The sequence below is a fragment of the Mycetomoellerius zeteki genome, unplaced genomic scaffold (genome assembly GCF_001594055.1).
Source record: "Mycetomoellerius zeteki isolate Tzet28-1 unplaced genomic scaffold, Tzet1.0 scaffold446, whole genome shotgun sequence".
Taxonomy (NCBI): domain Eukaryota; kingdom Metazoa; phylum Arthropoda; class Insecta; order Hymenoptera; family Formicidae; genus Mycetomoellerius; species Mycetomoellerius zeteki.
This window is the reverse complement of record NW_017257442.1, coordinates 5,230-18,750: the sequence shown is the minus strand read 5'-3', so window position 1 is coordinate 18,750 and position 13,521 is coordinate 5,230. Positions and strand designations below refer to the sequence as shown.

General features: G+C 32.6%; 1 protein-coding gene across 2 annotated transcripts in view; it reads right to left on the bottom strand.

Moving 5' to 3' along the window:
• ssh (Protein phosphatase Slingshot) overlaps nucleotides 1-12,784 on the bottom strand; it is a 143,239-nt gene extending 130,455 nt beyond the window's left edge. Inside the window, exons 1-2 of one of the 2 annotated variants that reach the window (XM_018454698.1) lie at nucleotides 9,859-9,939; nucleotides 8,268-8,622 (exon numbers count right to left, since the gene is read on the bottom strand). In XM_018454698.1, the coding sequence (XP_018310200.1) occupies nucleotides 8,268-8,447 (180 nt within the window). In that variant the 5' untranslated portion in view covers nucleotides 8,448-8,622; nucleotides 9,859-9,939. Of the gene's footprint in view, nucleotides 1-8,267; nucleotides 8,623-9,858; nucleotides 9,940-12,568 lie in introns of those variants that run through there. The other variant, XM_018454699.1, reaches the window with a different exon arrangement.
• Between the last annotated feature and the right edge of the window lie 737 nt (nucleotides 12,785-13,521).

The following is a 13,521-nucleotide window of genomic DNA, read 5'->3' as shown; positions in this document are numbered from 1 at the left end:
ATTTGATTTCAAATATTCAAATTACTTTGAATCTTTATACGAATTATTAAAAAATTTGCAAAGGAAGAATTCGAATGCCATCACTATGTAACGTGCAGAATAAATGAATGCATCAATATCGGGCTTTAACGATATTTTAAAAACTCAGGTATTAAAGATATTTTCTCTCACTCTTTTATTTATCGATTTATAGTTCGTGCAATTCTTAAAACTTCGGAAACACCCTAAATATTTAAGTTTTTAACATTAAAGCACAATATTGATACATTTTATTTCTATTTTCTCGTAAGAAATTAAGGATAGGTATTAAGAATTTACCTAATACTAATTACAAAAATACCCATCACCGCACATATTTTAAAGTACTCCTCCGACAAGAATGAAGTATGAAAAGACAACATCCTGCAATTATCCTCGAAGAAGATAGTTTACAATGTACCACGATCGTTAAGAAAATTGATTGTGCGAGCGCTTAAAACAACGCACACTATTAACAGTGCAGTACAATTTTCCTATCTTGCCTTAGCGTTATGGCTTAAAATAGAATCTTTCATTTGCTGAAAAGAAGATTACGCCTAACCGAACCAAGATGCAAGAGAGAAAGAGATACGGCGAGAAGAAAGGAGCGCAAAGGAATAGAGGCTCTATAACTTTTTAATTGTGACTTTCAAGGCGAACTGAATGCACTGCGGGATGCATATGTAAATTGAATTCGCTGTCGTTGCTATAAATGGTTCAATAGCCAATTCTTTATTTTAAAATATTAGAGAAATATTCATGAATCTGCGAACTAATGTGATGATCAGAATTTAGAATTATCCCAAACCGAAAGCCAATATTTTCGCGGTGATTCTTAGATTTTAAAAAGAAAATAAACTGTTTTGACATTTATGTGTCAGCATTAAAAAATGTTCTCCAGATGTCTGAGGGCCTTGGAAAATACAACACCCACGTGAAATAATTTAAAGTACGACTTCAAGATATAAGTATAAGCATTGTGTTATAACACATGACCTTTTCAGCACACTTCCCATCCATCTTCACTTTTACTTCACAATAAACAAGAAGCTTAGTTCTATAGCTACATACTATGTATATAGGATGTCTTAAAAACGGTAGTATCAATATAATTTTTAAGCTTTCCTTTGTGAAGAAAATGTAATGTAAATGTACCAATTAGTAGACATGACCCAAATTATTGGACGAAATGACAGAAATTTAAATATCAAGCTTTTAATAACATGTAGGGTAGAGCGGGGCTAGTTGTGTGACACTTTTTCTTTAAATTATTATAAATCTTTACACAATTATGATAGACTAATGGTAAATGCTTTAAAACATTGCATGTTCATCTGGCTCAATAATTAGGTACTTATAAATCCTTAATATATCTCGTAAATAAAAAAAATTACGTTAATTACAAGGATGCAAAGTGGACCAATATGCTCCATCTATAGGTTTTATTTAGAATGTTGAACATCCTCGAAGGATAAATTGAGCCATGAAGATAATCATTTAATGAGGTTATATATTATTAAAAACATGGAAGGATTATGTGTATATTAATCAAATTTTTATTATTTGCATCTTAAATATAATAATTTGTAATATTCTTTCTTTTTAAATGCTTTAATTAACAAAATTAGAAAAACTAAAATCTTTACTCTTTATAATAATAATTAAACATAAAATATAAAATGTTTAATCGTTAACATAAAATAAAAAGCATTGATAAAGACAGATTTCATTTAAGCAGCTGAGTTTATAAGGTTAGTTATGAGATACTGACCCAACAAGCCTTATATCGATATTGATTGAAATACTTTTTTATAACTGAAAAACAGTAAATAAAATAGCAACTTAAACATTAAAGTTAAAAAATACAATAATAACTTATATGCAAAAAACACATTTGATTATTATCAATCACTTCAATTACTATGTAGACCAAAAAGAATACTCACCTAATAATTTTATTTTTGATATACAATACAAAAACAAAAAAGCGCACGTTTGGCTGTTGACAACCGGACACAGATTATTGTATTAAGGTACAGTAATCTCTGTCTTTGTGCTACATTACGCAAGCATAGACGTATCTACATATATTTTGGTTATTTAGATATTTACATTTGGCCAACTTGCCCCTATGCTCAAATAGCCCCACTCTAAACAATTCGTCTTATTAAATTTTTATAAACAATGAATTTATTTAACCGTACATATTGTTAAAAGCTTAATAATTAAAATTTTTGTCATTTCGTCCAATAATCATATCCACTAATTGTCCATTAACTGATACATTAACCTTATACAGGGTGTCCCATTTTAAATAATACATTAAGATTTCTCGAAAACTATGGTACGGAAAAATGTTTCAAACAAAAGTTGTATGATTCGGAGGGGGACATAAGATGGTACCATTGGTTTGACCTTAGGACGTTGTCAAGGACAGGGCAAGATCACTTTGAATTTGTTAAATGGAACCCTCCATTTTTCATTACATATTCATGTAGCTTATCTCGAGAGCTTTCCAAAACACTGTAATTAAGTTCATTTTCATTAAGTACTTTTCGAGTTATAAGGCTTGCAAATTACAGCACCGCCGGCATTAGCATTACCCAAGGTATCCGACCGACGACTAAAATCTCTTGAATGTTATTCAGGATCACGACCTGGATAACATTTGTCGAGATCAAAGTCATTGGAAGTTGTTCCTCTTATTTTCATTTTTGGACTAAAAATTCATTTCTACGTAAAAATGGAAATAAGAGGTATAATCGCCAATGACCTTGATCTTGACAAATGTTATAATAAAAAAATTTTTTTATTATAGTTCTAAAGTACTCTTGAAGCCATTCAATTTTCATTGTGACAATTTTTTTTCTATCTCTTACAATTCCGGCAATATTCGCTTCGAAAAAGAAAAACCGATTTTTTTCTAAAGGGTGTTTCACCCCCTAAAAGTGCATATGGGCGCGTATAAAAAAAATGTGCCGCTTATTTTTGTCTGGAGAATAACATACTAAAAGCTCATTAAAATCGGAGGGAGACAATTAAGTCCCTTTCCTTGTCAACAAATTCCAGCATTCCGAATAGAGATAGATTTATTAAACTTTGAGTGCCAGCTACGTGCAACCAATTTTCTATCTTATTATAAAGGTATAAAATACGTGACACGTCGAAATCGCGACTTATCACAAAAGTGTAATTAAACGCACGACCCATGTCGCGCATGAGAGAGACAGTTACAATTCCATTTCGGATTATATAATAACACGCGGAAGAGTGCCGAGTGGCGAAACGCGGATACGAGATTCGATCGCGTACGACAACGTTGTACGAATCGTCTCACATGAATTATCTTGTGTTTCCTTTGACGTTTGTACGGATTAGCTGTCGCGGACGATGCACGCTCATAAACAGAAATACATTGACCACATGTGCACAGTCGATTTCGCTTTCTCACGATGTATATATGAAAAATAAGTCGGTGATTTCCGCTGGAGATCGGTATCATCCCCACGAAGAATATAGATCGATATTATCAATTAGGATAAAATTATTAGCCTCGATTAACATAATGGGATATAAATCTATTTCAAGCTCGCGTAAAATATAATACCGTAATTGATTCCGTATTTTATGAATTTCATCGAAAAGTTCGTAATAATCTATTATAATTTTGATATCGAGAAAAAACAAAACTTGCAATTGTCGTAGAATTTCTATTAACATAGATAAAATAATTGACAATTGTTTAATATTATATTTCATATCGAAACATAATAACAACATCATATATATACAATATTATTGTACATATTGTATATATTAGAGTGTAGTTTTGATTACATTTATTTCCTTCTAACATTATAACTATTAAATGCAAACAACAATTAAAAATGCAATAGCATGCATTATTCATGAGCATAATTTATTATTCACTTGATAGTTATCTACTAGCAAAAAATAATCGATTTAATAGTCTAATCAACATATCAAAATAATTATCATTGAAGCTGTTCAAAGCTCTTTTGTTTTTTTTTTAAAGTAACGTAACTTTTTTACATAAGTATATTTAACTCGAACACACTACTCAATACATTAACAATTACATGCGAAATCATGTCACTTTTTTTGCAATACTCATGCAATATTTATGTTATGCAGCCATGCATTAGTTATTACAGTAATTTCTATAATATTGCAAAAAATACACACAATCTAAGTTTTCAATCTTTTTTCTAAGCTAATTGATCAATGTGTTACAAAGAACTTATTAGGTATGTTCTGCATTCCACACATATCATTTCAATCTCATTAAATCAATAACAAAAAACTTAGAACAAAGAAAAAAAAAGTTTAGAAATAGAAGAATTAGAATAAAAATAAAAGAATAAACTATAGAAATCATTTTAACTACCACCATATTTTCTACAAAGCATTCCATGATTTTTAAACAACAAAATAGATACTATGGCAGGTCTTTTTCGATTCTACTCATTTGGTCCTGCTAACTTGACTTTTTTATATGCTTATTTTATTGAAATATCATTTAAACATTATCATAAAATTGCTTTAATAAAAAAGTGAAAATACCACGTTTGTTTGCACTTTCAAATCATGAAGTTCCGCTTCACTTCTAATTAGAAGATCATGGAGTTTGCATCTTCAGTGACATTCCTTAATTTCTTTAATTATTTTATAAATATAAAACATATCGAATACAGTTATGCTCATATTTATAAGACAGTTATAGTTTAACATTAAAAATATTCTTAATATATAACGATCTCATATTTTTATATAAATGCCGCAATTTAAAAAAGCTGCAGTAATTGAGACACTCTAGCAATAATTGGGACATTTACCCTACATTAATTTGCATTTTACACGGTCTAAAAGTCAAGAAAATTTCAGACGTGCGATTTGAATGATCACAAAGGCAATTTTTCTTATCGAAATTTACGTATGCATCAGCATGTGCATGAATCTTGATAATCCTATCTGATGCAGCGTCGTCTTTAGCATCGCACGCTCAACGTGTCTCCTCTTTAGTCTGATAAAGTTGACGCGTAGCTAAGCTAGAAAAATTCATTCCAATGTCCGTATGATTATGTTTAATTGACAGAAATAATTCAATAATATTGCCACCCCCGTATTAAGAAAATATAGCTCAAAACGTTACTGAATGCATTATAAAGCATTTTCGAGGGGGTAACCACTAATTGAAATATTGTCCCACAGATTACATGATTTCATATAATTTCATGTGATTACAAAACATTTTTTTCACATATAAAGTCATTTGGTAAAATATACGATTTTATTTAATATTATACAATGATTTCTCGTCGTTGTATACGTAATCATCGGATTATACATAGAGATTTCACATAAATTTTATAATGATTTCGAGGACTCTCCCACGATTACATTAGGTTTATTCGCGTTGCAAGCTCCAACATGCTCCAACGTGCTCCTACCATAGTTCCTACTCACTCTATCAAGCGCATTGGAGTGAGTAAAAGCTATGGTAGGAGCATATTGGAACATGTTGGAGCATGAGACGCGAACAAACCTATTAAGTGGTTACCCCCTCGAACATTTTTAGACGTTTTTCATTTTTTAACAAAATTCATGTCGCATAAGTTCAAAAATTCATTCGTCATAAGTATGTATCTGAAAATACGTAATAATACTAACAATAATAAAAGAACCAAGATATTCTCGTCAACGTGAAACAGAAAGTATTTTCAGCTTCTGTAATATATGTATTTTCGAACAATGTAAGTGAAGTGCGCATAAATTAGTGTTACAATGAATACGTGTCAATCCATCTTAATGCTTAATTACACTACTGCTCAATTAACAAGACAAAACCATTAAGCACAATTAACTTGTATGTGATAAACAATGCGTAACAATCACGCATGAGAATTTGTACAAAACCAATGCAGCAGACATCTAATTACTAATTACGTGATACTATCTCATATATCGTTTTAACCATAAATATCGATTTTAAAAAACAGGTAACATTTCAAAAATTTTTTCTATATTTTTTCTATATAAACACTCGCAAAATAATTTCAAATAAAAGTTTTTATATAAACGTATTACGTACAAAGTCTATAGCCACGTAAACAAATATTTGTATATTTTAAAAGGGATGAAATCATTTTATTGTCATTTCTCGTTTTAATCTTAATATCGACGATTATTTTGAAACTCTTACTAATCTTTTTTTACATATTATACAAAAATTTTAATATAAAAGCAATTTTATATTTATAAAAGATATACATTGTTAAATCTATAGTATCAAATTGAATTTAAGTCGTCACTGCTCCTATTAAATGTATCGTTATTTTATATTAAATTTGACACTATATTGCGTCACAAATATAACCATTATTTTAATATAAAATAACGATATAATTGAGTAGAGCAGCGGCGATTTACATTAGATTAAATTTAACACTACATTTAACAGCGTAAGTGAAAATAAAGTATATACTATAAATGGAAATAAAACGTTAATCAAATTTACTATTGTAAATTTGTCTAAAATTGAGAAAAGATCAATAGCTCCCATTTGATTGAATCCGAATATACGAGAACTGCGCAGAACGTCGTGATCAATGCCAAATGTTAGAAACGATTTTAAATAACCCAATTTTATGTTTCACCTCGTATCGTAATTAATTGCAATGTGACTTTGTGTGCCTTTGCGTGTTAATATATACAAAACATGCACGTATCCATAATGTCGTACGCCATTAATGTGACTTTCCCCACTCGATACGGATTTGCGTGCTGCTTATAGTATGCCGTTATCGCAAATCTTGATTATCCTCGAAGAAAAGCATGTGATTAATTCGGCTAACGGTCGTTGTTCACCTCAATTATCTCCTACAAAAGTTGTACTTATCTCTACGATCCGTTTCTTCCAATCAAAATATAATTTGCCTCGTCACGAAATTTGGCATGGTGTGATAATTATATTCCCATTATAACAAAATTCGTCTGATATTTTATCCAAATATTTACCAAAATAAAAAAAATTACTTAAAATTAAATGTACAATTATTTATAAGCAACAGTAGAAATAAAGAATTATATATATATATAAATTATGAAACACAAATGAAATTCGTATTTCAATTATTTCAAGCAATTCTAAAGATAATAAAAAAGTGTAATATAAGATTTTAGTTCAAAGATATTTTTAATAGAGAGAATAATTTCTTTCTTAATAAAAATAATCAATACAACGATAGAGTTTTCTAAGTTATCAGCTCTTTGCGAGATTAAATATAGATAACTTCAAGAATAAATATAGATATAGCAACATCTGTAAATATAGCTATAAGATATGTATAGACAAAGCAACACTTCTCATTTACTTTCAAGTGGACTTTAACAGAATCAATTTAAAAACTTCTTAATTCTCAATATTATATAACGACAATCTTCGTTATTAACGACAATCTTCGTTAATTTAAAAACTGAATCTTCATTATATAATATTAAGAATTAAGAAGTTTTAGAAAAAGTAGTTTCCGGTCGCAAATGTATTACGTAAAAAATTTAACTGCAAGGTGAAATCCATTCAAAGTAAGTTATAATGCACAACATTAAAATATATTCCAAATAATAATAACGGCTTTATTTCCTTTTCCGTATACGCGGATACTCTGAAGATCTAAACAATTATACAATTAGAAATAAGACAGAAGAAAGAATAACTCTAAATAAGTATGAAGAATTCCTATTTTCGATCAAAGATCTTAAATACTTTAATTATTTAGTGTGAATTATTAGCAGTTCTTTAGATGATTATTAACATCAAATAATGAATATTCTTATTAGTACACTGAAAAAAAAGATTGGCTGCTGCAACAAATTAGATGGTAAAATATGGCATAGCATTTTTAATTGGTTGCAGCAGTCAATTTTTGGTTGTGTTAGTCTATCGAAATCCTATACTGACATTGCAGATAGGCTAACGCAACCAAAAATTGGCTGCTGCAGCCAATTAAAAATACTATGCCATATTTTACCATCTAATTTACTGCAGTAGCCAATCTTTTTTCAGTATATATCAAAAATTGTTGAAAATCTAAAGTATTGGAATTTCTGGCACGACTTATTTTCCATAACGATCACAGAAATCATTAATGCACGAAGCGCAGTAGCGTGATTCTAAACTCGTGGGACAATCAGAGAAATCACCGGACTCTGCCGGCATGAAATCTTACTTTTGCGATGACTTTGTCTCGCAATTGCGTGATGCGTACGCCACACGCGATTCTTCGTCCACGACGATGAGGTCGCCGATCGTCGCCCCGGAGTATGCTGGACCACGGTGAGGGTGGCTGGGGTGGCGACGGTGGCGGTAAACCGTAATGTAGACCGGCTTTTTGCTTCAACACGATCATGCCTCGTGTTAAAATCGACAAAAGTTCCCTCGTATGCAAATACGGTAATGTATTTTGCGGGGTAGGAAGGTAGGAACTCTCTTCACACCAGATATTGTCAGAAATTTTGTCAAAGAGACTGCAGTTGCGACACGTTAACGCGATTGATTAATCCTCGGGTGTGAACAATTTCGCACTGATAATCGAATTTTTAGTTACAATTAAGTGTGTACTGCATATAAAAATGTTATTAAAATATATAGGATGTTCTCGGATTAAACCATATTAAAATATGAAAAATAAACAAAATTTTCCTTTGAAAGTTTGTTCACAAGCGCTTCGTTTAAGAAATATTGACTTCTTAAGTTACAGACTTATAGGACTGATTAATGAATAATGTCGAAATATTTCTTGGTTTTGTTTGCTCTGAAGCAAAAATGTATACCTGTTAATGATCTTCAGTCATTAAAACGTACACTGAAAAAAATGTATGTAATTTTACATGGAAATTACATGTATATGACTGGAAAATTATCTAAATTACATAAATATGCTTGGAAATTTACTGGAAATTGTAAATTTCCAAGCATATTTATGTAATTTAGATAATTTTCCAGTCATATATTATACATGTAATTTCCATGTAAAATTACATGCATTTTTTTCAGTGTAGGATAATACAAGCGTGCGAAGAAATTACAAACGCACAATATATCAGTCAGCCACTCGTTCTCTCATCGATAATGCAATGCTTATCTCAGGGTAGCAATCGTGTAACTTTTTCCCTAGGGCTAAAACATAAAAAGTGAAATTTTGTATGTGTGTATACATTTTCACTTTTGTTTTCGCTCTAGAGAAAAAACTTAAATGATCGCTGTTCAGAACTAAAGGCCATCATTTTGAACAAAATATTTAGTAAGTAACTACATTTTAATTATTATAATACAATAAAAAGGACTTACATTATTTCGACACTATTCATTTCTATACTTCTGTAACTTATTCAAGAAGTCAATATCTCTTAAACGAAGCATTTACGAGCAAACTTCCACAGAAAAATTTTGTTTGTTTCGAGGTTTTAAATTCACATTTTAAGTTTGATGATTTAACGCGGAAACACTCAGTATCGATCGGTTATAATTTACAATTATTACCGTCCTAATCTATTATTTATCAAAATAATTTGCGTGAAAAATGTGAAGATATTTGTAATGTTATCAATCGAGAGATATGTATGTAAAATTTCGAAACTTATATAATGCCCATCAATAATGTTAGAAATAATGAAAAAAAAAACAAAAGGTAAAATAATACATCACAAATTAAATAAATTTAATCGCTTTAATTCACAATAAATTCTATTAAATAAATAAATTCCACTTCTTTCATTATCTCTCTTAACCAGTTATATTCATTCGGCCGAATGTCTTACAAATCGCTTGACCTAACTACCCCTCAATCAAATCCCATTATTGCGATAATGGTTCTTTCAAGCTTGTAGCGAGAACACGAAAAGATAGAACACATCAAATATTTATATATTAGCTACGCGAGCTGCCATCGTACCGAGTGACGGCGGACTGACTGAATCCGTCGACATCGCGCCGGAGGAGGGCTGCCATAGAGAAAAAAAAAGAGAGAGAGAGAGAGAGAGAGAGAAAGAGCATCCCCATCTCGCTCGCTGACGCGCTTCGGGTCGAGTCGGGTCAGCAATACCTCCACGGCGTGATCGTCACCCCTTGAAACGCGAACGAAAGGTCGCGCTGAAGGTAGCCGTATCCAAAGGACGGGATGATTTCAAGAGCATAAGGGAGAGCGTTGTAAAAAAAAACCGAGTGTCAAAGTCAGACAAATCTTCGTATTCAATTACGTCGAGTGTCTATTAATGCCCGTAGGATGAACCTTTGCCAAATAAATATATTAGCGAATCCGGTCACTACTCTGCAGGGCACTGTTAAATTGATAATGTCAAATTAGATCCAATTTAAGTTATTTTTAATAATTTGTATAGGCCATTGCTCTTACTCAATACCTCATTAATTTAACTATTATAATTAAGGCAAACAATTTAATTCAAGAAAAAATATTAACAATATTAAATAAAGTATCTTTTAAAACCGTAATGTAAATGCACAACAAATAAATAAAATAAAAACTCTAAACGGTCAAGCTTATTGGATCTTATAAATAATTTGGTGAATTTATATATTATATATCCAATCCTGCAAACTACGTTCCGAATTTAATTTTCAGTCTTGAAACGCAACTCTAACAGAACTAGAGTAGTAATATCACAAATTAAATTGACAAGTAATTTAATAATATTAATGCTCACAGACACCTTAGAAAGATCTTAATAATCTGATGTTGAGATAAACGTCTTAAAACCTATAAATAATTTTATTGCGAAAAGTATTATCTCAAAATGCATTATATATTATATTTGATTCAAATTTATATAATTTATTATTTAATGCATACGCTAATATGATTTACTTTGAAACTCTGATTGAAACTAATCATTGAAATGAATTAATTTACACACATTTTGATACACATGGAAATTAAAAATAACAAAATGTTATTTAACTCAAGAGATTGGATTGTTATTGCTCTTTTGATATCCAATAATGTGAAGCACAAAGAGTATTGCACATAAACTTATTTAATTGTAAAAATATAACACAAATATCATGATCGATAAAATATCTATTGTTAACATCATCACATTGTGAGGAATTTATATTATTTTATCGCATTTATCATTGTTGATATTTCAAGTATTTTACAACTATATAAAAAACTTCTTTACTTTGAAATATTTTTTTTTAAATTCAAAACTAATTTTTTAGATTCGATTTCATTTGTAAGATTTAAAAATATAGTAAAATATAAATTTTTAAGTTGATCCAATGCCAAAAAGTAAAAAACTATTCATTGAAAAATATGTAGTTAAATGTGAAGTTGTTGGAAAAGCAATCAATGTCTTGTGTACACAAAAAAATTATGTTATCAGATAATTAATGACTAAGCATGCCATCATCATTATTTTCATTACATTATTGCTACTATCATAGCATTACCACTATAATATTATTATCATAATATTATAGTCATGTATTTTTACATTAAGAACTGTAAAATTTTAATAATTTTATTTATAATATCACAATTAGAATGTTAAATGTATGTAATTGTGAAATATAATTCAACGACCGATAGCTGCGATAACGAATTAGCAGCTCGATAGATCAATTGCGACTTTGATGAAAATAATTTCACATTTGTTTGTCATCATTGCACTGTTCTAAGAAGAGAAATCATAAGATCGTGTCTACTATTATCAGTGTAACGAAAGGATTTAATCATTCATAACAAGGAAAAGAAAAGAAAAGAGAAGGAAAGATTCGCGTCCTTCCACTTTCCCATCTTACTCAGAACTCTTCGATATTGAGAAAGTGCCACCGCGAACATCAATAAATACTCGGTACCGCTGACAATTGAATGCGGAGCCGCCTTTAACCGCGTGAGAGAACCCCCCTATCGATGACGATCGTGTGAACGGAAAGCGAAAGCATGAAGCGGGGAAACAAAAAGTCGTGTAACAACACAATCTCCTCGGGACGCGATCCGCGATCGCGCAGCCGGAGCCTCCGCGTATCGAGGACGAGAGCCGTAGGATTCCGAGCGAAGCGAGCGAGCGGGCAATCTGTCTACCCATCCACCTACATTTGTTTACCCTACGGAATCCCTTTGTTTCGGCGCGCTTTCCGCACCGGCGACCACGATCCAGGGTCGAAGGGTCGCGCGTCGCGACGATCGTAGTTAGAAGGAACTCTCTGAATTCTCTCTCTCTGAATTCCCTTTTTCGCACGGCTGTCAGTGCACCGCCAAATAAGGCATAAGCCGGTCGAGCTCCAGCGAACGGAGCCGAGCCGAGCGGAGCTGAACCACAACCGGGCGAAATTGTGTGTCGCGCGGAGTCGAGTCGCTCGCGACTCCCGGGCGGCGATATAACGTGATACTCGATGGCTGATCTCGACAACTGACACGCCGACGTCGCCGACGGCACGACGCGCCGGCGGCCACGCGAGGCGCGTACGCGCGCGCGAGAAACGAGGAGGCAACGCGCGAGAACTCACCGAACTCTGCGGGGAACTGGACACGCTCGGGGAACGCTGCACTGTGACCAACGCCATGGTGATGAGGCACCGCCGTCGCGTTCTCACGACGCGGCAGAAAGATTCGCTCGACACTCTTCCTCGTCGGCGCACGTACGATCGCGCCGTCAGGAGCGCGAAAAACCCGTCATTTTTCGCGCATCTTCGACGGTATCACGCTCGCGACGGCCATGTTCGATACAGTCGACCATCGACAGCAGCGCGCCAACGCGCATGCTCGAATCACTGTCACCCTTCGTCTCCTCGTCCCTCTTCGACAAGCAAGCTGTCGACCGACGCGCACGATACGCGCGCGATTCCGCCTTATCGCGCGCTGTCCGATGACGTCACGTTCCTGAGTTTTCCAACGCACGCAGTGCGATCTCGCGGTGCAGTCTGGTGCAATCGCGCCGATATCTTCCTCTGAATTTTTCTTCTCTCGATTCGCTGATACGTAATATTTGAATCCTTTCCAACAAGAGACATAGATGATATAATGAATTATTTCATCTTTGTTTAACACTGGCAAACAGGGATTGGCAAATAAAAATACGATTCCTGTGTTATAGCTACTTCACTTATGTCATTTGTATCTCTTGCTGGAAAACATCTACTGTTGCTCGCGCGATTCCGATTTAACGACTATTGATAAAGAGTATACCTTTATAGCACAAAGTTGCACAAAAGTTGCAGCAATATTGCAAAGATTTTGCAGCGATATTGCTGCAAATTCTGTGCTATATGGGTATCGACATTTGATTAGACAACATTTTTCTGAAAAATGGAGAGGATAATGTTAGTATCAACAAAAAAAATCTCTAAACAACATAATTTTAATTTCTACACTGAGAGAAAATTAAATAGTTCTAGCAACTATAAATTTGGCAACTTTTGCAATTGAAGTACCTGTAACTAGTTTTACAAAGTAATAGAAA